This window comes from Schistocerca gregaria, chromosome 9 (assembly GCF_023897955.1).
Source record: "Schistocerca gregaria isolate iqSchGreg1 chromosome 9, iqSchGreg1.2, whole genome shotgun sequence".
In the NCBI taxonomy this organism is placed as follows: Eukaryota; Metazoa; Arthropoda; class Insecta; order Orthoptera; family Acrididae; genus Schistocerca; species Schistocerca gregaria.
Window position 1 is genome coordinate 146,524,829 of NC_064928.1, and position 24,359 is coordinate 146,549,187.

General features: G+C 37.6%; 1 protein-coding gene across 2 annotated transcripts in view; it reads left to right on the plus strand.

Moving 5' to 3' along the window:
* LOC126292234 (sushi, von Willebrand factor type A, EGF and pentraxin domain-containing protein 1-like) overlaps positions 1–24,359 on the plus strand; it is a 107,953-nt gene that overhangs the window by 5,286 nt on the left and 78,308 nt on the right. For both annotated transcript variants that reach the window (XM_049986109.1, XM_049986110.1), the window contains exon 3: positions 18,245–18,433. In XM_049986109.1, coding sequence (XP_049842066.1) covers positions 18,245–18,433 — 189 coding nt within the window. The remainder of the gene's footprint in view (positions 1–18,244; positions 18,434–24,359) is intronic.

Genomic DNA, 24,359 nt, shown 5'->3' on the forward strand with positions numbered 1-24,359 from the left:
GTGTGTGTTTGTGTGTTTTATTCATTGTGCCTATCTACCGGCACTTTCCCGCTTGGTAAGTCTTGGAATCTTTGTTTTTAATATATTTTTCCCATGTGGAAGTTTCTTTCTATTTTATTTACATCATCATAAATTATTTAATGATTACATTGCAGACCCATACACACTCCCTGATACACTTACACATGGAATAACTTATCTGAAACCTAAAGATCAAGTAGACACAGCAAACCCAGCAAAATATCTCCCCATAACATGCTTACCAACAATATACAAAATATTAACTTCAGTCATTACACATAAATTACTGACACATACAACACAGAACAAAATTATAAATGAAGAACAAAAAGGCTGTTGCAAAGGAGCACAAGGGTGTAAAGAGCAACTGATAATAGATGCAGAGGTGACATATCAAGCTAAAACTAAACAAAGGTTGCTGCACTACACATACTTTGATTACCAAAAAGCTTTTGATAGTGTACCTCACTCATGGTTACTACAAATATTGGAAATATACAAAGTAGATCCTAAAATTGATACAGTTCTTAAACATAATAATGAAAAATTGGAAAACCACACATAATATCCAAATAAATTCAAATAATATCACATCAAAGCCAATACAGATTAAGCGTGGAATATACCAAGGAGACTCATTAAGTCCTTTCTGGTTCTGCCTTGCTCTGAACCCATTATCCAACATGCTAAATAATACAAATTATGGATATAATATTACTGAAACATACCCACACATTTGCTATACGTGGATGATCTAAAACTATGGCAGCAACAAATCAACAACTCAACCAATTACTAAAGATAACAGAAGTATTCAGCAATAATAAATATGGCTTTTGGAAAAGACAAATGTAAGAAAAATAGCACAGTCAAGGGAAAACACACTAAACAAGAAGATTACATATTTGATAACCACAGCGACTGCATAGAAGCGATGGAAAAAACAGATGCCTATAAATATCTAGGATACAGACAAAAAATAGGAATAGATAATACAAATATTAAAGAAGAACTAAAAGAAAAATATAGACAAAGACTAACAAAAATACTGAAAACAGAATTGACAGCAAGAAACAAAACAAAAGCTATAAATACTTATGCTATACCAATATTGACCTACTCATTTGGAGTAGTGAAATGGAGTAACACAGACCTAGAAGCACTCAATACAATGCCACAAATATAGAATACATCACATACATTCAGCAACAGGAAGATTCACATTAAGCAGAAAGGAAGGAGGAAGGGGATTTATCGACATAAAAAACCTACATTATGGACAGGTAGACAATTTAAGAAAATTCTTTATAGAACGAGCAGAAACTAGCAAAATACACAGATCAATCACTCGTATAAATACATCGGCTACACCATTGCAATTTCATAACCACTTCTACAATCCTTTAGATCACATAACATCAACAGATACGAAGAAAGTAAATTGGAAAAAAAAAACACTACATGGCAAGCACCCGTATCATCTAACACAGCCACACATCGATAAAGACGCATCCAACACATGGCTAAGAAAAGGCAATATATACAGTGAGATGTAAGGATTCATGATTGCAATACAGGATCAAACAATAAACACCAGATATTACAGCAAGCATATTATTAAAGATCCCAATACCACAACAGATAAATGCAGACTTTGCAAACAACAAATAGAAACAGTAGATCACATCACAAGTGGATGTACAATACTAGCAAATACAGAATACACCAGAAGACATGACAATGTAGCAAAACATCAACAACTTGACATACAACATAAACTAATAAAACGACATGTTCCCACATACAAGTATGCACCACAAAATGGACTGGAGAATGATGAATACAAATTATACTGGAACAGAACCATTATAACAGATAAAACAACACCAAATAACAAACCTGACATCATACTCACCAATAAAAAGAAGAAATTAACACAACTAATCGAAATATCCGTAGCCAATGCAACAAATATACAGGAGAAAAAATTGAAAAATACATCCAACTGGCTGAGGAAGTCAAGGACATGTGGCATCAGGATAAAGTTGACATTGTACCAATTATACTATCATCTACAGGAGTCATACCACATAATATCGACCAGTACATCAAGGCAATACAGCTACATCCAAACGTACACTCCTGGAAATTGAAATAAGAACATCGTGAATTCATTGTCCCAGGAAGGGGAAACTTTATTGACACATTCCTGGGGTCAGATACATCACACGATCACACTGACAGAACCACAGGCACATAGACACAGGCAACAGAGCATGCACAATGTCGGCACTAGTACAGTGTATATCCACCTTTCGCAGCAATGCAGGCTGCTATTCTCCCATGGAGACGATCGTAGATATGCTGGATGTAGTCCTGTGGAACGGCTTGACATGCCATTTCCACCTGGCACCTCAGTTGGACCAGCGTTCGTGCTGGACGTGCAGACCGCGTGAGACGACGCTTCATCCAGTCCCAAACATGCTCAATGGGGGACAGATCCGGAGATCTTGCTGGCCAGGGTAGTTGACTTACACCTTCTAGAGCACGTTGGGTGGCACGGGATACATGCGGACGTGCATTGTCCTGTTGGAACAGCAAGTTCCCTTGCCGGTCTAGGAATGGTAGAACGATGGGTTCAATGACGGTTTGGACGTACCGTGCACTATTCAGTGTCCCCTCGACGATCACCAGAGGTGTACGGCCAGTGTAGGAAATCGCTCCCCACACCATGATGCCGGGTGTTGGCCCTGTGTGCCTCGGTCGTATGCAGTCCTGATTGTGGCGCTCACCTGCACGGCGCCAAACACGCTACGACCATCATTGGCACCAAGGCAGAAGCGACTCTCATCGCTGAAGACGACACGTCTCCATTCGTCCCTCCATTCACGCCTGTCGTGACACCACTGGAGGCGGGCTGCACGATGTTGGGGCGTGAGCGGAAGACGGCCTAACGGTGTGCGGGACCGTAGCCCAGCTTCATGGAGACGGTTGCGAATGGTCCTTGCCGATACCCCAGGAGCAACAGTGTCCCTAATTTGCTGGGAAGTGGCGGTGCGGTCCCCTATGGCACTGCGTAGAATCCTACGGTCTTGGCGTGCATCCGTGCGTCGCTGCGGTCCGGTCCCAGGTCGACGGGCACGCGCACCTTCCGCCTACCACTGGCGACAACATCGATGTACTGTGGAGACCTCACGCCCCACGTGTTGAGCAGTTCGGCGGTACGTCCACCCGGCCTCCCGCATGCCCACTATACGCCCTCGCTCAAAGTCCGTCAACTGCACATACAGTTCACGTCCACGCTGTCGCGGCATGCTACCAGTGTTAAAGACTGCGATGGAGCTCCGTATGCCACGGCAAACTGGCTGACACTGACGGCGGCGGTGCACAAATGCTGCGCAGCTAGCGCCATTCGACGGCCAACACCGCGGTTCCTGGTGTGGATGCTGTGCCGTGCGTGTGGTCATTGCTTGTACAGCCCTCTCGCAGTGTCCGGAGCAAGTATGGTAGGTCTGACACACCGGTGTCAATGTGTTCTTTTTTCTATTTCCAGGAGTGTATATATACAACTACAGAAATCTGTAATCATTGGTACATGTTCAATTACCTGAAAGTTCCTAAGTGCAATGTAACACATACCGTACAGTTAAACGGAAGTCACGCTTCGTCAAGGTCTGCCTCGCTTTCCATTTTTAACCAGTCATAATGTCTGAGAAAGGAAAGAAAAAAAATATAATAATAATATACATCTGTTATATATAATCACACATACAATATAATATAATACTAAGTTTCTTCTTGTTAAAATTATCAGTTCATCCTTCACGAACTCTTCTACTCAGTAACATTTCTCCCACAGGAACTGCTGGAGCTTTATTTTCAAAATCAAGGTTGTTATATTACATGTGTTTTTGCCCATAAATGTATTATAAGTTGTTTGTTAATTTCATGTTCCATGGATCATTTGTGTGATAAATTATGATGTGGGACAGGTCATTTTACATTCACATATCACAAATTAATTTGTAAATATGGCTACATGGTGAACATTAATATAAGTTACTTGTTTTATTATTTATATTTTATTATCATTAAATATACAGATCTGTGTAAGTAATTCCTACCTAGCATCTTCCACACATTACAATAATTCTTCTATGGAATAGAAGGAGCTCTAAAGGAGAAAGTTTTTCAGTTTGTTTTCTAATTTTACTTAGCTCTTTGTCAGACATTTTATGTTACTGAGTAATTGATCAGAAATATTAGATGCAGCACTGTGCACCTTTTTTCATGCTACAGACAACCTTTAATGTGGAGTAATGAATATTGTTTTTTTCTCCTGGTATTGTAATTGTATACACCATTATTCCTGTTCAACTGCATTTGATTATTTTTTTTTTTTTTAAAAAAAGGCGAGGAGGTACTTCATGAAGGAATAAATATACTGTGAAGCAGTAGCCAGAATGCCCAACTCTGTAAAGAGGTGTCTACAAGATGATTGTGAGTCAGCACCACATATTAGTGTTACAGCACATTTTTGAGCATGAAGACTTTCTTTCTTAAAGATAAGTCACCCCAGAACATTTTTCCATATGACATCATTGAATGAAAATATGCAAAAGGCCAATTTACTGATTTTTCTCTCCTCAAGATATGCAGTGATTCAAACTGCAAATGGCTGAACTAAATTGCGTTAGGAGTACCAGAATGTGCGTTTTTCAGGTTAAATTCATGTTAATATGTATACCTAAGAATTTTGAAGTTTCCATCCTATTTATTATTTTCTCGCCATAATGTAGCATCTTTTTGAAATTGAGAGTGAGACCACTTGCAGCAAACCAGCCAATGATACAACTTCCAAGAATGTTGTTTATCATTTCTTCTGTTGCTATAAGTTTGCTTGGATGGATCGTTACTATATACTACGCTGTCTATATGTACAATTTCAACTAGTGTATGGGTAGCATAAAATTCTTTTTGTGTGTTGTTGTGTTTGTGCATTTGAACTGGTTCCCCTCAAATAATTTTTGTCTGTGTAGGAAGTTTCTAATTCCAAAAATGTTTATGGAGGTAACAGCTAGGATTTGTAGCCAAAATAATGGTTGACAAGATCTTTTTGCTGGACAGTACACATGTATCTGACAACTTTCTTGTGCAGATACATTACTTGAATTTCCCCTGAACATAACGAGAGATTCAAAATGGTTCCTTTATCCCTTGGATGTAAAACAGGGACCTTTTGGACGCCACTACCTTTCATTTTATCAGTCAAGTCTCTTAAACTTGTTTATTTTATGTTCTGTGTAATCCTTGAAAATGCAATTGACTTTCTTTAGGAAGAACATTATTTGGTGCAAGTCAAATTAATTATTTTTCTTTATTAATTTTGTAATTCTACATGTCTAATGCGTGGCAGGGGTCTTGCGAACAAGCTGTATTTTGAGTAGTTTATATATCTTTGGACTGACTGGCACATTACAGACAACAATAAACAGTTCAGCACGCCAAGACTCATTTTTGAAAAATCAAAAATACTGAATGTTATTTTGGGATATGAGTGTGAGAATAAATTTAGTTTCGTGAAAAGAATAATTATGCAAAATAAATTTAGCCTTTAATTACATTGTGGATTCTGTATTATCGGTTAGAATCAAAAGAAAGCTCAAGTGAGCACAATTGATCAAAATTTTGACTCAACAAACCCTGAATGGGTTGAAGATTGTGCTCAAGAAAATGAGTGTGATTCTGGCAATAATTGTCCTCTGCATAATGAATCCATGTCTTCTGATATTCCAAGTGAAGATATAGAAATGCTGTACCCATGCAACAGAATTACCCTTCACCCTGTAATGAAAATTCCACCTGGTCCAGTATAAGAGCACATGGAACTCTTTTTTTTATTATTTTTTTGCAAAGAATGTTGGGGGAGATTGTGTACTGCACTAACTTAGAAGGTAAGCTCATTGTTTGTATCAAGAAACGAGAGAGAGAGAGAGAGAGAGAGAGAGAGAGAGAGAGAGAGAGAGAGAGAGAGAGAGAGAGAGAGTGTGTGTGTGTGTGTGTGTGTGTTGCTTCTGCTGCAGTAAAGGCATTAATGACGAAATTATGAGCAACCACAACAAATTTTACAATAGATAATTTTTTCACAGTTGTTTCATTATTTGAATAACTATTGTAGCAAAAATTACAGTAATGGAAACTTTGAGACAAAATGTTGGAAAATTCCACCTAAAATGGATGCTTCCAAGTCCAGAGATACTTTGACGTACTCATCTGACTTGAAGACAATTTGAAAACTGTAGGTAATGTGCCCCCAAAAAAGCGAAAGTGTCATGTTGTTCAATTCTCTTTACCATAGTGCCACAGAAGATGGAGGGTGTATGAAGAAGCATGAGATAGTTTTATTCTATAATAAACTAAATCAGGAGTGGAGTTTCTTAATCTGAAGGTGTGCACATATAAATGCAAGAGACAGTCAAGAGGATAGCCTTATGACTTACAGACAAGTGTAACAGGTGTAGCACCCATGAATACTCTGTGCTGATTTTCACAGCAACATTCCAGCTACCAGAAAGGCATATCTGATAAAAGAAAAATTTACCTGGAGGAGTTGAGGGAAGAAATGATATGCCCTCATATGAAGAAAAGAGTCAACAACACACACCTTAAAAAAAAATTTCTGCAAGGCGTGGTATGTTATTCAGTTACTTTCCAACAGCTGAAGGTTGCATGAACTGTAATATCACAGAAAAGATGATGATCCATCTGCACATGTAGATAAGACAGAAAAAGTAATAAAAAATTCAGCAAAAACACAAAAATATTTGCAAAAACATCGTGTTATCATTGGAATGTGGGTATTTTTCATGAGCAGAACTTCTGGTGTAAGTAAAATAAAATTGAAAGTTTTTTATTTTATCTCAATAAAATAGTGATGTAATTTACGATACTGTATTCCATGAACTAAAAGTCAAAAGATCATAATAAATACTTACTTATTCATTTTGTGTAGTCAAACACATCATAATATGATAACATTGTTCTAATAAATAAGTTTAGATATTTGTTCTGAGGCAGGGTTCTTATAGCCTCCTCTCATGCATTTTTGTGAGTCCAGCCCCTCGTACAATGTGTTAATGAAAGGTAACCAGCAATTTCATTCCTCAGCCAAAGCCAGTGTTCCATCTCCAATGATCTTGAAGCAGAATGTTAAACACAAATCTTCCTTTTTGGGTTTCCCTGAAATGCCCTCGTATTTTCCTCTGTAAAGGAAACAGGCATTATATCTATCATCCTCTTCATTCAAAGGTGTAGGCCTTATTGCTTGCTCCGAGTGACTGGCTGCAATTGAAAATGGCATCTAAAATGTCCACTGGCTTTCAGTTTCCATTTCTAAACTTTGATTCATTTTCTGTAGCATTTTTTCCCTATATTACTGAAGTAAATGCAGACCTGATTCTTCAATATAGTCATACCTGATTTCCTGCCACATTCTTGTTGGAGATAGGTAGTGATTCAGTTCCAACGATGGCACTGATGCCAAGATGTTAAGTACTTCAGTAATAACTTTTATTATTTTCACTATTGCACTACAATATGTCTTTGGCTTTGGCAGAGGGGTGCTAATACCACATAAAAATATCGTATCCAACATATTGTGGTAAAATTAATCTTGAATTATATATCTCTTACACACATTTTACCAAAGCAGCATCTATTCTCCCAAAATATAAAAATGTCACATTGACAGGACTCAGTGTCACATTTGTTGAAACCTTAACCCACTGAATGAGACAAAGTAATATGATTTGTTAGTTAGTTACTTTCATATTCCATGGCCCATTTTGCATGATAAATCACCATGATTTGGAACGAGTCATTTTACATTCGTATTGCACATTAATTTCTTCATCTATTTGCACTCTGTTATCACCATACAATTTTTCCCCCCCAAAAAGAAGAAAACTTATACAAAGATTCCAAGACTTACCAAGCGGGAAAGCGCCGGCAGACAGGCACATTAACAAAACACACATATGTGCGGATGGATATGTGTGTGTATGTGTGTGCGAGTGTACACCTGTCCTTTTTTTCCCCCTAAGGGAAGTCTTTCCGCTCCCGGGATTGGAATGACTCCTTACCCTCTCCCTTAAAACCCACATCCTTTCGTCTTTCCCTCTCCTTCCTGAAGAAGCAACCATCGGTTGCGAAAGCTAGTAATTCTGTGTGTGTGTTTGTGTGTTTTGTTAATGTGCCTGTCTGCCGGCGCTTTCCCGCTTGGTAAGTCTTGGAATCTTTGTTTTTAATATATTTTTCCCATGTGGAAGTTTCTTTCCATTTTATTTACATCATCATTAATTAGAAAACATATACAGATTGAGTTAGCAATTTCTACCCACCACCTTTTACACATTACAAAGAAAGCAGTTCTTCTACAGCATAGAAGGAGTTGCCAAGGAGAAACTTCTTCAATTTCTTTTCAAATTTTGCCTTCCTGTCTGTTGGACATTTTATATCACTGAATAAGTGGTCAAAATTTTTTGTTTCGCCACTGTGCACCCCTTTCTGTGCGAAAGACAACCTTAATGTTGAGTAATAAGTGTCATTTCTTCTTCTACTATTGTAATTATGTACCTCATTGTTCCTTTTGAACTTTAGTGGATTATTTACAACAAACTTCATGAGGGAATAAATATACTGCTAAGCAATAGTCAGAATGCCCAACTACTTAAATAGATGTCTGCAAGATGATTGTGGGTGAGCAACACACATTATTCTTATAGCACGTTTTTGGGCAATGAATACCTTATTTGTTGAAGATGAGTTACCCCGGTACATTATTCCATTACTGAATGAAAATAAGCAAAATACATTGACTTACTGATTTCTCTTTCATCAAAATTTACTATGATTCTAAGTGCAAATGTGGCTGAACTAAGTTGTTTTAGTAGTACCAAAATGTGTTTTTTTCTAATTTAAATTCTCATCAATATGGACACCTAAGAATTTTGAAGTTTCCACCTTATGTATTAGTTCATCGCCATGTGTTACACTTACCACTGACGCAGTAGCACTAGAGGTGCAGAACTGAGTATGATGTGTTTTTGTGAAATTTGAGACCATTCACAGAAAACCAGTCAGTGATAGTTTTAGAGAACTATGTTCACCATTTCTTCAATTTTTGTTTTTATGCTGGAAGTGATTACAGTACTGATGTCATCTGCGAAAAGAACTAATTGTGCTTGTTGTACATTAGATGGTAGATCATTTACATGTATAAGAAACAGTGGTGGACCTAAGGTTGGGCCTCGGGGAACCCCACATGTGATTTCTCCCCAGTCAGTATTATGTCCCTTGATTCTGTTGGTTAAATTACTAGTAAGTACCACTTTCTGCATTCTTTTGGTTAGATGTGACATGATCCATTGGTTGGCTAAACCATCAATCCCATAAATCTTAGATTATCTAGGATTATACTATGATTCCCACTATCAATTGCCTTGGATAGGTCACAGAAATTACCTACCGATGCTGTTTTGTAATTTGATGCTTGTAATATATGGTGTGTGAACATGTAAATGGCATCCTCAGTAGAGCAACCCTTCTGAAATACAAACTGTGATTTGCTGAGGATATTATTGTTGCCAATGTGAGATATTGTTCTAGAATACATGACCTTCTCAAACATTTTTGAAAATGATGTCAGCAGTGAAATAGGTGTGTAGTTACTAACATCTCTATCACTTTTCTTAAAGAGGGTATATTTTAGTCTCTCTGGAAAAATGCCTTGGGTTAGTGATGCATTACATATTTTGGACAATACTGGACTTATTACATGGGAAAAAATGGTTATTACTCTATTGGAAACACTATCAAAACCAGAAAAGGTTTTATTCTTGAGAGAATGTATGACCCTCTTAATTTCAGAAGTAGAAGTTGGTGGTACAGTCATATGATGTAATTTTATGGAGTCACTTCTTCAATATATTGCTGTGATATCTATCTTGAACTGTTGGTTCCTGTGCTTTCTACTATGTTTAAAGAATGATTATTAAATAGATTTGCTACCTCTCACTTGCCATTTATAATCCTTCCATTCAATGCAATAGTAATGTTACCTTCTTCTGTGGTTGGTTGTCTCGTTTCTTGCTTCACTATATTTCATATTGCCTTAACTCTCTTGTCAGAAGTATTATTTTCTGACATTATATGCATGTTTCTTGATTTTTTAAATAAACTTTCTTAGTAATTTTGAATAGTTTTTGTAGTGTGCAACTACTGCAAGGTCTCTATTTTTTCCCTTTTTCTTTCACAAGATACTTTAATCCCCTTAGTGATTTTTTTTTTATATACATATCTTTTTAATGCCCCTTCTGATTAGCTTATGAGGAAAGCTATTTTCAAATACTGTTGTGAATTTATCATGGAATAAATTAAATTTTATATTGGCATTTGGTTCTGTGTTAATTTCATCTCAGGTTGTACTCATTAATGATTCTGACTTCCACTGAGGTGTATCCATATTGTAAGGCACTATATCATTTATCCTGACTAACTGTGCGTCATGATCAGAGAGGGCATTTGTTACTGGATAAACAGTTATTTTCTTGCTTTGTGCCTCATCAAAGAAAACTTTACCAATTAGGGACCTATTGTCTTTATCCACCCGTGTTAGAAAGTTAACTACTGACAGCAAATTATAGGATACAAATAAGGTTTCCAGATTATTTTTCCTTTCAGAATCTTTTAGAAAATCTACATTGAAGTCACAACAGACTGCTTGCTGATGTCTGACAGACAGCACAGTAAGGAATTCAGAATCCTCATAATTCAAAATTGCCCAGTGGGGATCTATATACTATTACAATTAGAAGTGAACTGTTTTTCAGCATTAATTCACAAGCAAACGCTTCCATGTGCTGATCACTACAAAGTCTACTTGTGCCAATGGTTTTGAACTTGTGTTCTGTCTTAATATTTGCAACAACTCCTCTTTTTCCCCACATTAGTTCTGCACTAATAAGCTGCTAGACTGTAATCTTTTATATGTAACATACCTAACCCTATGGTTATGTGGTTCTCAGACACTCACAGGACGTCTTTCTTTTCCTCTAAATTTTTCAAGCAGGCAAGAAGCTCTTCTACCTTATTACTCAGTCCTCTAATATTTTGGTGGAATAAGCTAACCTTACTTTTCTGTGCATTCTTGTGGAGCTCTTCTGTTATAGTGACTTCTTTCAAGACAGGGTGGCTGATTGATTCTAACTTTAAGAAGGAGATTCTCTGACACCAGTAACCACAGGGATCTTGGATTGTGTGATGGTGGCCCCCCATACATTTCCTGCAAGAAGTTCAGGCAACCTGTCTTTCCCTCTCCTATTCAGGTGCAGGCCATGTCCAGTATAACCCAATCTCCCAATTGTAGCAACAGGCACTACACTCATATGAGAATTCGTTTCAGTCAGCAGTAACTGCTCAACTCAGAGTTAACACGGCTCACAGCAGTACTAACCCAGGGCTGGTCATAGCGCTGCAAGACCTCCGTGAAAATCACGTTTGTGTGTGTGTGTAGTTGCTACTCCTATTTTATCCAGGTCACCCCTAATGCTGTAATTACTGTTCTTATCCAGGCTATTTCCTGCTCCACCTACTGTAATGACCTGACCCTCCTTGCCGAAACCTTTGCCCAATTTTCCTATGTCCTCTGTCACCTGACTAAGGCTAGCACTTGGCTTCACAATACTTGTGACCTTGTAACTTGTTCCTAACTTTTCCTACACCATCTGGCCTGCACCCCTCCCATGGCTACTACCTAGCACCAAGACTTTTCTCCCTCGTCTCTTTTGGTACTGGCCTACACTGAATCTCTTGTCTCGACGCATGCTGCACCCAACTGTAACCTACAGCTGTATGAAGCTCTTCCCGTCCTACATCAGATAATAAGCCAAATTTATTCAATATTGATAACTCAAATGTAGAAGAAGTTGATGAGCTGTTCCCCTTTTGCCCATTACTTGTTACCTGTACCTAGTTGCCAAGACCTTTGCCCCCCTTCGATCCATCTAGTTCCAATTTCACGTGATTTAATTCATCTGAAGGGCACAAATATTTGCCTCCTGTTCAGCGAATCTCTCATCTTTTTTGCAGAGCTTACAGTTCTGTGGGAGAGCCTCATTGAGTTCCCCATTACAATCACCCCAATGAAATTCCATCCCACAGTCTACACATACCACTCCCTCTTTAACTATCCTACAGCAACATCCACACTTATCACACATTGCAAGACAGATTACACACTTAAAAACAGAATTAAATCACTTAACACACTTCACACTACACGAATGTTCGTTATTTATGAGCAGTAAACATTGGCCCTACCATTTAGTGCTTCAGGTGTTAAATAACGTAATCACAACTGAATGGATATTACTGTACGCACACTGTATGTCAACAAAAGACTAGTTTGAAAATTTCTAAATGAAATAACTTTGCACTGGGAATCATTTTATCTTCATAAAGTAGTCAAAATGGTTGGACTTCTCATCTTGGTGAAAGACCATCTCTGAGGAATGATGCAAGGTAAGCAGAGCTCCCATACTGTAAGATTGCAATTGGTTACATTTCACAGCATGTGTGTCTGGAGAGCTGTTCCTGGAGGTACATGGTATTCATACCATGGTATATTCTCTCAAGGATCTCAATAATTTTCTGCGATTTTTAACTACTCTGGGTGCCTTGTCAAATTCTTCTCACAGTACTGCATACCACATTTCTTCTTCACCCATTTTCTCTTCCCTTTCCATAATATTGTGTTAAAGTTTCTTTCCTATTACTCTTCTATATACTTCATTCTCATTCCAACTTCCCCTTCTGTCCTTAGTACGGACTTACCATCTGAGCTCTTGATATTTCTCTGTTCTCCAGGGTTCTTTTAATTTTCATATATACAGAATCTTTCGTTTCCTAGTCAGTCATGCCTTGCGGTTTTCCACTTTCTGTCAGTCTCATTTTCTAGATGTCTGTATTCCCTTTTGTCCATTAGCGTGCTGTGTTTTTTATATTTCCTCTTTTTGTGAGTTAAATTCAATAAATCACATTTTAGCCAAGGATTTCTGCTTGCTGGAGCTTGTCTTTTTGTGTTGTAGTTCCTCTGCTACCTTCACTGTTCAGTTTCTCAAAGCTGTCCGTTTGTACTCTGTGTTGTGTCTTTCCCATTTCAGTCAATAGTTGCTTAAGGTTCCCTTTCAAATTCTTAACATATTTCCTACCTTTCTGCAATTTCTTCAGTTTTAGTTTCCATTTCACAACCAATAAAATATGGTCATTTTTCACTCTTGCTCCTTGATATGATAGGCAGATTAATACCAGATTTTGAAATTTCTTATCACTGTATAAATTTTTAGTGTCGCTGGGTCTGTTCTCTGTATCTCTGTAAACAACCTCAATTCTTGAAACAATATTAGTAATGTTTAAATTGTACTGTAAGCAGAATTGTACCATAGGTTTCCTCTTTCATATCTTTCCTCAGTACATGTTCATGTAATGTTCTCTTACCTTGCTTTTACTCCAACTGAATTCTAGTCCTCCCTCAAAATGCATTTTTATTCTCCTTTAACTATCAAAACAATTTCTTTTATCTCATCATACATTCTATCAGCATCGTCATCTGCAGAGCTAATGCTTGAGTCTTGTATTCGTACCTATCTTGGCTATAATAATTGTAGTATTCTTTTGCACAAGAAGAGAAAGGTGCCTGCATAGTCAAAAACAATAGAACTTCATTGCAACACACAAAACTCTTTTTGTACCATTGTATAATCTATCTGAAACCTTCTGGTGCCTTCGGGTCTTTTCCCTGTATACGACCTCATTTCTTGAACCAGTTGTAGTTCACCTGTTAAGGAGACTACATATAGGACACTATTGCAACTGACTGTTCAAATTTTTGGGATCCACACCTGGTCTGATTAAAGGATGCCATTAAACCAATTCTGAGGCTGTTAGATCTCTTACCGGTAGGTTCGAACAAGCCACAAGTATCACAGAGGTGCTTGAAGAACTCAGATGGGAACCTCATTCATTTTGATGAGCACTATTGATAAAATTTAAAGAACTGGCAGTTGAGGCTGACTGCAGAATGATTCTACTGCCACCAACATACATTTTGCCTAGGGATCATGAAGATAAGATGAGAGGCATTAGGGCAAGCCATATAAACAGTCAATTTTCTCTCACTTTATTTGCACATAGAACAGGAAAGGAAATGGCTAGTAGTATACCATATGGTGGCTTGTAGAGTATGTATGTAGATGTAAAAAGTACATGATAGTGTTGAGCAACTGAAATAGCTTCTGAGTGGAGGCAATGTAAGGATCGTGCTGATCTGATGAAAGATTGTGATTAGTATGATAACAGTTCCTGAAGGCAGAAGCTCTCAGTCTGTCACGGCCGACTGAGAAACATTGATGTGGACACAGTCAATACTGCATGCACTGGCTGTGTTCTAGGCTCTGATGGCGAGTGCTGCACTCTGAGGAATATACTCGCAGTACTTTCGAAGTAGAACATTGATGTCGAGTCTGGAACTCACAGTGACAGGCAAGCTGCTTGGCAGCAGCCATTAAAGGCCATCCGATGGAGGAAAAGTATGAAGTTAAGTTAGTGTCATATGGCTTGTGGTGGCAGCACAGCAGTGCTGCACGTCTCTGGCATACAGGGAGGCAAGGTCTAGCCCTCTGCTGTGTGGCTTGATCGCAACCCACCAACCATACGCCACAACACTGTATTCAAAGTAGTTCATCCAAGTTCTTATCTTCTTATTCATTGTTAGACCTGATCCTGTATTACCATTCAATTTCATACCCCCACAAAATGATTTTTTCCAGTTGTTGTTGGTTATATACAGAGGAGGCTACTGCTGAAATAGCAGTGTTTGAGAATGTAAAATTTGAAATTTTCCCGGCGAATCAATTGTTCAAAAAGATTTCGGGCTTGCAGCCGGTCGCCGTAAACTTCTTCGCACGATATTTCGGCTGGCAGTTGTCCAGCCGAAATATCGTGCGAAGAAGTTTACGATGACCGGCTGCAAGCCCGAAATCTTTTTGAACAGTGTATGAGAATATTAACCCATTGCATCCCAGAATTAATTTTTAGAGTTTGATGAAATTTCAGGTCCGCTACCCATATGGGTTAACAATCGCATTATGAATGTTAGTTTATGATGGTAGCCTTAAATTTATAATTTTTTTTTACATATGATGTGTCACACGGTGGACAGTAAGGGGTAAAATTATTGAGATATGATATATCATACGATGGGCAGTAGTGGTCAGAATTCCTTACACAATTTTATCATAAGCAGTATGTTGAATTTTTCATGATTATCATTCATTACACGAATAAGTGAAGGAAAAGTACACTAATAATTTCCAGATATTGTAATGTTCATTTTATTTGTATTTTAAGGTTACATTATTTATTTATACATTAAGGATGCATGGCAAATTCATATAGGGCGACCAACAAAATAACTATACTGCATTACATGAATAAAGTAAGGTATTGCAATAATAAAGGACAAGTGCCAAAAATAATAGTTTATTTGACAACTTAGTCTTCTTAGTGCCAGTGATACAAAATGAAACATCACTTTGGGTGGAGTTCCACATTGTATTTACACAGTGAAATTTTATGCATTTACCACATTGTCCACATCTTCTTTGCATACTCTGCCCATCAATCATATATCAAATCTTATGTCTTCTTACACTTGTGACAGAAATCTTGGCCTCACACTTCTTGGCTTTTCAATGTTAGGTCAAGTCAGAATTGAAAGTACAATATGTCTGCTAAATTCCAGTAAGCTTACATTATTATTCAGCTGCCGGTATAGGATCCACATATTCACAACAGCACCATTTAGGCAGATCCTGATCATTGGCCAGTATCATTTCTTTGATCTTATTCGAACAGCAGTATAGACTTCGTACATTGTCAAAAGGTCTACACCTCCCATGTACCGATTATATTCCTGTACAAGGGAAAGCTGAGGTATGGAAACCTTCCTTCTTGATTCTCTATTCCACCTCTAGCATACACCTTCATCCAGTACATTTGTCCCAGAACCACTTGATTATTATCGTTCCATCTTACAAGTGTGATACAATTCTCTGAATCATGTAACACATGAGTAGTACCTCGTGGTGCCTTCTTTACAACTGGCATGCGTACCTTATCTAAGCAGTCGTTTCTCATGGTTCCTATGCATTTGATTCCATTTGAAATGAGAGATTCAAGTAGGGACAAAGAGTTTAAGTAATTATCAATGTACACTCTGCTATTCTGAGTGATGTAGCCCACACAGAAGCTTTCAACATATTAGAAGATTCTATAGAATCTGAAATCTTTGTAAATACCATGGTATTTTAGTAACTATTTCACAGTGTGCATTATTCATTGAAATCCTTTCCATCGCCGCTACGTCTCAAAAAGTTATAGTGCTATAACAGTATGAATTAGAATGAACTGCTACTAACCACACAGAGGAGACAGGCACATTTAAAAGTAGATTGTTGTATAATACTTAAGTCTCACAAAATTTATTATCTTTTGTGTTGAGAGTAGCAGTGTGTTGCAATTCGAATCGTTATTCACTCCCATATTTCCATTGTTTAAATTTATTCAACACATTGTTATAATACCATATCAGAAAAGAATAACCACACAAAGGTGTGAAGGTGTTGAGATTTTTTCAGAAACATGTCAGAGTCACACATAGAAATTCTTAATGAGTCCTTCACAGATATTTTGCAAACGAATGTGAAATGAACTTAGCCTTAGTGGCCTCATTTTAGTTTTATTATAATTTGTATTAACATTTTTATATAATACACTGTCTTGGGAGGGGGGGCGGGGCTGTCAGCGGTGGACTGGAGCTCCCAGCTTTGTACATGTGCTCACCATTTGTTGTTGTATAAATTATTAAAATCTCAGTTCTCTGTGATGGGGGTAGAATGGCCACCAGAAAGCATTAGCGTGCTTTGTGTTTAGTGTTGTTACCGGCCTGGTAGGGCATACAAGGGGCATGAACGAAGTCAGATGTTAAATTATCAGTGGATTATGTCTGGCCGCGATAAGGGAGGATTTTCGTGTCATCCAGCAAGGTCCTCCTAACCCCTTCACATCTGTGCTTGCCATCCATGAAAAAGTATCGAACTCCTTGCAAATTCTGTGTCATCCCATACCATTGCTTGGAGACTAGCACCAGCTGCACTAGGAAATTACTGTCCTGTGCATTGGCTGCTGTTAACAAAACAATTCAAATGTCTGTGTTTGAATTTGTGTGTGACCAGGAAATGTGGACTGCTGACGAATGGCATTGCATTGTCTTCATTGATGAATTGGGGTTCTAAACTACCCCAGATGACCATGATTGTCGTGCGTGGTGGTGACCTGACGAGAGGTCCGATTCTCCCAACGGTGTTGCTCCTGGTGCCACGGCATGGGAAATGTCAGGTATGACTTCAGATAACAGGTGACAGTGACTGAGGAAACTCTGATGGAATAATGGTATGTCACGAACATTTTGCGTCCTCACGCATTACCTCTCGTGCGGCAGTATTACTATACCATCCTTCAACAGAACGATGAACTGTCGGCACAACGTTGAGGTGCTCTTGTAGTGAGCAAGATCCCCGGGTCGTCCTCGATAGACTGTGTGTTATGCCAGCTCGGATGGCTTCTCCATCCCGTTGCCCGTATCCAAGTTCGCGAGGACCTGTTAAAATACGTGTGAGCCGCTTGTCTCAGGAGAGGATACAACAATTTGTGCCACTCTTTCCAACCAAATCAGTGCACATGTGCAGGCCAGAGGAGTTACAATGTCCTACTCATATGTGGTGTTATACTGCCAAGTTCTTTATAAATTTGACTCTATTTTGTAGTTACCGAAGTAGGGTCACATACCATCTGAACCTGTGAAGTTTCATTGTGTTTCCTCCTTCCCTTCAGGAAGCATCACTTTTTTTGTCATGCAGTGTAGTGTTCCGTAACTCTGTCATTTTGATTTATTCAACCTAAATAGACTATCTGTAACCCGTAAGCAGAAATCTCAGTGGATCTCAAGAACGTTATTCACCTACTATAAGAAAGTAACACACTTGCAGTTTGGGGGTGAACAGAAAGTATCTCAGCTACATAAAATGTCACTTCCCTGTTGTCACAGGGTGCAAACCACCACCGCTGCTGCGCGATGGAGGAGTCAGCGTCGAAGCTCGCCAAGATGGCCCTAACAGCTACCGACATGGAACAAAGGCTATCTACAGCTGTGGGGTGGGGTTTCAGCTGTCACCACCTGGCAGCCACATTCGCTCTTGTCACGACGGTGTGTGGACGGGACTGGCTGCCACGTGTGGTGAGTGACTAAACCGTATTTATGCTAGTGTGCCTACACTTTTTTACAGGTTATTGCAGTTTCACCTCCATTGTTGGAACCTGGGTTCCATTGTTTCTCGGTGTTCCTCCACAACTTGGTTAGTGGAATGAAGTGCTTCTTACATTGGGAAGGTGCATCTAACATATTAATGTTTCCTATCCTAACAAGGAAAACTTCCTAAAAACTCTTTGTATAACAGAAAATTTTCTCCAGCTCATTGTGAAGTGTTTGTTTCTTCTTTGTGTTTATTAATTTTTCTGTGCCTGACTTTGTTATAGTTTCATGATATGTGACAAATCTGATTTTATGTTTTTTTATAGTAATCTTTCTTATAGCTTCAAATTATTTTTCTAATAAATCCACAGGTTCGTCTCACATTTTTGAATAGAGAACAGTATACTGTTTCAAGCTTAATTACTTAGTGTCATGTTTTTTGAGTCATTTTGCACAATAGATCGTACTGATGTAGAAAGAGTCATTTTACATTCACACCACAAATTAATCTGTACAATTTGTACATATGCTTACGTTCTGAATATTTGTAAGGTAGTTTTTTTCTTTTTTTTAAAAAAAAGAAAAAAGATACAGACGTGTGAGTAATTTCTACCCACCACTTTTTGCACATCACACCAATAAAAATTATTCCACAGAATAAAAGGAGGTATCGAGGAGAAACTTTCTCAGGCTAAGTGGTCAACAATTTTTGTTGCAGCATTGTCCATTCCTTTTTATGCTAAGGACAACCTTAATGCGGCGTAATCAATGCTATTTTTGCTTCTGGTATTGTATTTTTGCACACCATTGTTCCTTTTGAACTGTAGTGGATTATTTACAACAAACTTCCTGAAGAAATTAATGTACTGTGAAGCATCAGTCAGAATGCCAAACTCCTTAAACAGATGTCTACAAGATTATTCTGTGTGAGTACCACACATTGTTCTCACAGCACCGTTTTCTCAGCAATGAAGACTTTCTTTCTTAAAGATGAGTTACCCCATAACTTTATTCATTATGACATTATTGAATGAAAATATGTCAACTTACTGATTTGTCTCTCCCCAAGATTTTTAATGACTCTTAGTGCAAATGTGGCTGAATTAATTTGTTTTTGGAGTACCAAAATGTGCTTTTTCCAATTTAAATTCTCATCAAATTCGACACCTAAGATTTTTGAAGTTTCCACTGTATTTATTATTTCCTTGCCATGTGTTACACTTATCAGTGGTTTTGCAGTGCCAGTTGCTGACAACCAGTGACTGTGAGAAGATGTGATCTCTACTGTCAAGATCTATACTGTGCTTATAGTAATAATTATAAATAACTCAAATCAAAAGCTTTAAAACTGAGCCTACAATTAATGTAATTAAAATGTTTAGCTATTTGTAAGCGTTGGTTGACAGTGATGTCATCTGCTCACTCTGGGGAGGAAGGAGAAATTTGAAAAAGCCGTTAAAGTTCGTGGAGAAGAAATGCTGATGACAATGTAATTCTTTCAAGGATGGCAAAGGACTTTGAAGAGCAGCTGAGCTTAATGGTTTGCATCTCAAAAACTCTTTACAAGATTAATCTCAACAAAAGTAAAACATGGTTAGTGGAATGTAGTTTAACTAAATCAAGCAATGCTAAATAGATTAGGAAATGAGAGACTAAAAGTAGTAGATGACTTTTGCCTTTCTGGCAACAAAATAACCACTTATGGCTGATGTAGAGTGGATATAATGACCAGAAAAAAGTTACAGAAAACAGAAATTTGTTAACATCCAATATAAATTTAAGTGTTACAATGTCTTTTCTGGAGTTATTGTCACACAGTTCATACAAAAAGAAGCTAGAACATTTAGAAATATGGTACTATAAAAGAATATTGAAGATTATATGGAGATTGAATAACTAATGGGAGAAGTTTTGAACCAAGCACTGAAAAAAGAAACGTATGTACAACTTGTCTAAAAGAAGGGATCAATTGATAGAGCACATCCTGAGGCATCAAAGGAACATCAGTTTTATAATGGGTAGAAGTGTGAGGTAAAAATTGTGGGAAACAAAGGTTTTGATACAGTAAGCAGGTCCAAATAGTTGTAGGTTGTGGTTGTTATGCTGAGATGAAGAGGCTTGTATGGTGCAGATAAGTATGGAGAGTTGCATCAAAGCATTCTTCAGGCTGAAGAGCACAACAACCAGTCACAGAGCAATTCAGTAAACTATTAAATCAGAACTACTATGAAAAACAAATACAGAGGGATTCGTTCTTTTTATATCAAGAGTGTTAAGTAATTTACATCCCAGAACCAAAAACTATATCTACATTGTAGCAATGAAAATATCGAATACACTGAATGCAAATACTATTGACAGATACTGCTTAACTTTACACACATTACAACTGAATGACTGTCATCTCCAACTTAATAATTAAGAAATTTTGTTCTAAAAGTGAAACAAGAAGGATTATTCTACTGCAAATACCGTTTACATGTTCACTCACCAGATTTTATAAAATTAAACTATAAAACAACTGGTTATTTTTTGCGACCTATCCAAGGCATTTGACTGTGTGAAACACAGTATTCTCCTAGATAAATAAAGTTTTATGGGATTGATCGTATAGAAAACCAATGGACAATGTCATATCTAACAACAACAAAAAATGCAGAAAGTTGCAATTAGTAAGTCAGTCAATATAGTCCCGTAAGATAATTCTGATTGGCGAGAAAACGTGTGTGGGGGCTCCCCACAGTTCAGTGTTACATCCAATATTGTTCCTCATATATGCAAATGATCTGTCTAATATACAACAAGCAGAACTAGTTCATTGTGCACATGACAGATAAACAGAGAAAATGGAAACAAAGTTCTTGAAAGTATCATTGACTGGTTTTCTGTGAATGGTCCTACCCTCAGTTTTAAAAAGACACAACATATTTAGTTCTGTGGCATGGCGAGTGTGGGCTTTCCTTCTCTGGTATTGTTACATTTATACCGAGGTTTATACAGCCTGTTGTGATTCAATAATACAATAGAGTTCAATAGTAAGTCAATAAGAAATTTAGTAGTGCAGTAGCTGTAGAGGAATTGTTATAATGTATTATTATATGAAGAGTGTTTTGCTCTACTGTCTGCCAAATACTTCTTCATTCTTTCAGATATTTTCTTTCTTTCTTCAACTGATATCACTCTTCCTGTAGCCCTTTTATTGATCTTCATTTGTAACCTTGTTTGTGTGTCTTCCAGTATTCTAGTTTTTTTCTGTTTTTTAAGTCTACTGTAATTTGGAGTTCTCTTATATCTTCCTTAATTTCTGTGATCCATTTAATGTTGCTCTTACTGTTCCACAATTTTTATATGTACAAAGAATGAAATATGCTTCTTCCTGATCATGCCCATTATTCGTTCTGTTTTCTTGTAAACTGTTTCATTTGAAACTATTCTCCAATGTTCATTTGCCTGATATTGTTTATTTATGAATTTCCTAATTATTCTTCTTTTTGTCAGTTTCTGTTCTATCAGTTGTTTTGAAGATGGTTTCAGGTGCATAAGTAGTGTATCTGTTTTATAATGCGTTAATTTTGCATGTATGGATAGGATATTTTATGTATCTAGGAAAATATTGTGATTCAAACACTCAAATGGCTTGGATCGGTCACAGAAAATACCATCTGGTGTTATTTTGTTCTGTAATACTTTTATAATTTGGCGAGTGAAAATGTAAATGGGATTGTCAGGAGAGCAATTATTGTGGAATTCAAACTGTGATGTACTGAGAATATTACTGTTGCTCACATGGGATACTATTCTAGAACACATCATCTTGTCAAAATTTTTGGAAAATGTCAGTAGAAATAAAGATAGCAAATAAATTAAAATAAAAATAACAGATTGAAATAAAAAATTATAAATGTTAATCTGTTTTCACATAGATGGGAAAGACATCGGTGTTATTGTTGATATTTGTCAGATAGTAATGAAGTTCACCTGACTTATCTAGTTAATGCCTGACTGATGGTGAAGAAGACGTCTGCCAAGTTGGACTCTCAGTGAATTAATTTCTGGAGTGAATGTAAAAGGACTCATTCCACATCATTATGATGTGTACAAAATGCTCCTGTAACATGAACCTAACTAGCTAACTGACCAACTAACTGAGGCCTGTGTGGAAACTAACTCTTTCCACTGGTAGGGTTTGAGATTTTTAATGGATATTATGACATACACTTTAATGAGATGTTTCAAGACTTTATTTACAGTACTGGTTATTGTGACTGTCATTCTCACTGTCTATCATCTTTCAGTGTCATTTAATCACTCATACGGCCTATATTGATTTGTACACTTTGTCTTGTTATTCCCAGTGCCTGATATAGGCAGCCATCTTGCTGGCTTAGTGTTGCTTCCAATGCTGCATACCACTCTATTCTGTGTCCAAATGGTGCCTTTCATTTATTTCAGATACTTTCTATATAGTATTGTGATGATATGTTCCCTGTGCAGGAAAAGCTTTTTATTTCCCAGTGTAAGTTTAATTTTTTGGTGAAATTTTTCAATTTTGGTCATAGATTTTAATTATCATTCTCCTTTTTATTTTTCTGTATTCATCTTGTGCTTATTGTTCTTTCTTCTATGTCTTGTACTCCATGACCGAGCGAGATGGTGCTTTGGGTAGTCCACTGGACTTGGGTTTGGGAGGACTGTGGATCAAATCTGCATCTGGCCATCCAGATTTAGGTTTTTTGTGATGTTCTTAAATTGTTACAGCCAAATGTGAGAATATGGCCAGTTTCCTCCTTCATCTATGAAACATTCCAAGCGTTTAGACCCTAATCTTGCTTTGTTCTTGTACCTAATGTGATGCTTTGTTCCTGACTGGAACTACCAGATTCTTCATAGATATTTGTCTTTTCCACCTTCACCCAGATTTCTCCCCAACTTTTCCAAATGCCAAGTTCATGGTCTGTCTCCATCGAACCCTAATCTTCCTTCATTCTGATTTCTAATGTAGAGGTTTTGCGATAAACTGATGACCCTCCTCTTGCACTAAAATACCATCACAGTCCTGAAATGAAGTTTTACAGGTGCTGCATAATGAATACTTCCCACTGTCTTAAAATGTTGCACTCTAAATCACCTTGTAGATCCACTTGTCCTTGACAGCATTGAGATCCATTTACATTATCCCCTAATGCCATGTCTTTCTTGTAACAAGTCCATAACCGCGTATTGTGACTAATCGTGGCTATAAATAAAACACGTTTCTGCATCAGTCTCTTGTCCATTTCAGTGTTTCATAGGTTCACACCAAAGCCACTAGGTTGATAAAACAAATAGTAGAATTCAACAAAAACAGAAGTAAGACCAAAATTGAGCCAAGTAAATGGATATCTGTGATTAAGGATGATCTTAAGGTAGCCGGTATAACTCAGCCAGACGTTACAGATACAAAAACGTTAACACAAAAGATATTTGATTGGATAGTTGGTCAGAAGGAAATTAGAAAATGAACACTGTGTTCTGATGAAGGAAAGAAACTTCATTCTGAAAGGATGAAACAAATTTGGACACAAAAGAAGGCTATCCATCAAAGCAGCATTGATTGATTGTACCTCGTGTAATCCTATTGGCCCCATACATGGAAAATAAAAACCAGCCTTTTTCACACAGCTTGACTCATGCACATTTGGCATGTATGTTGTAGACATCTCTTCCTCCTCCTTCTCTATGTTCAAACAAATGTCAGGCTCCTCCTTTTCAATCTCTCTCCATCTCCTCTACCTCTCTATGTACATCTTCAGTGTCCTTCTCTCTGACCGCAACTTCTCCCCCCCCCCCCCCCCTCTGTCTGCACCCTGCTCTCCTCCCTCTGTTCATATCCTCATGCCCCTCTTCCTTATCTACCAGCCCACTACTAGTC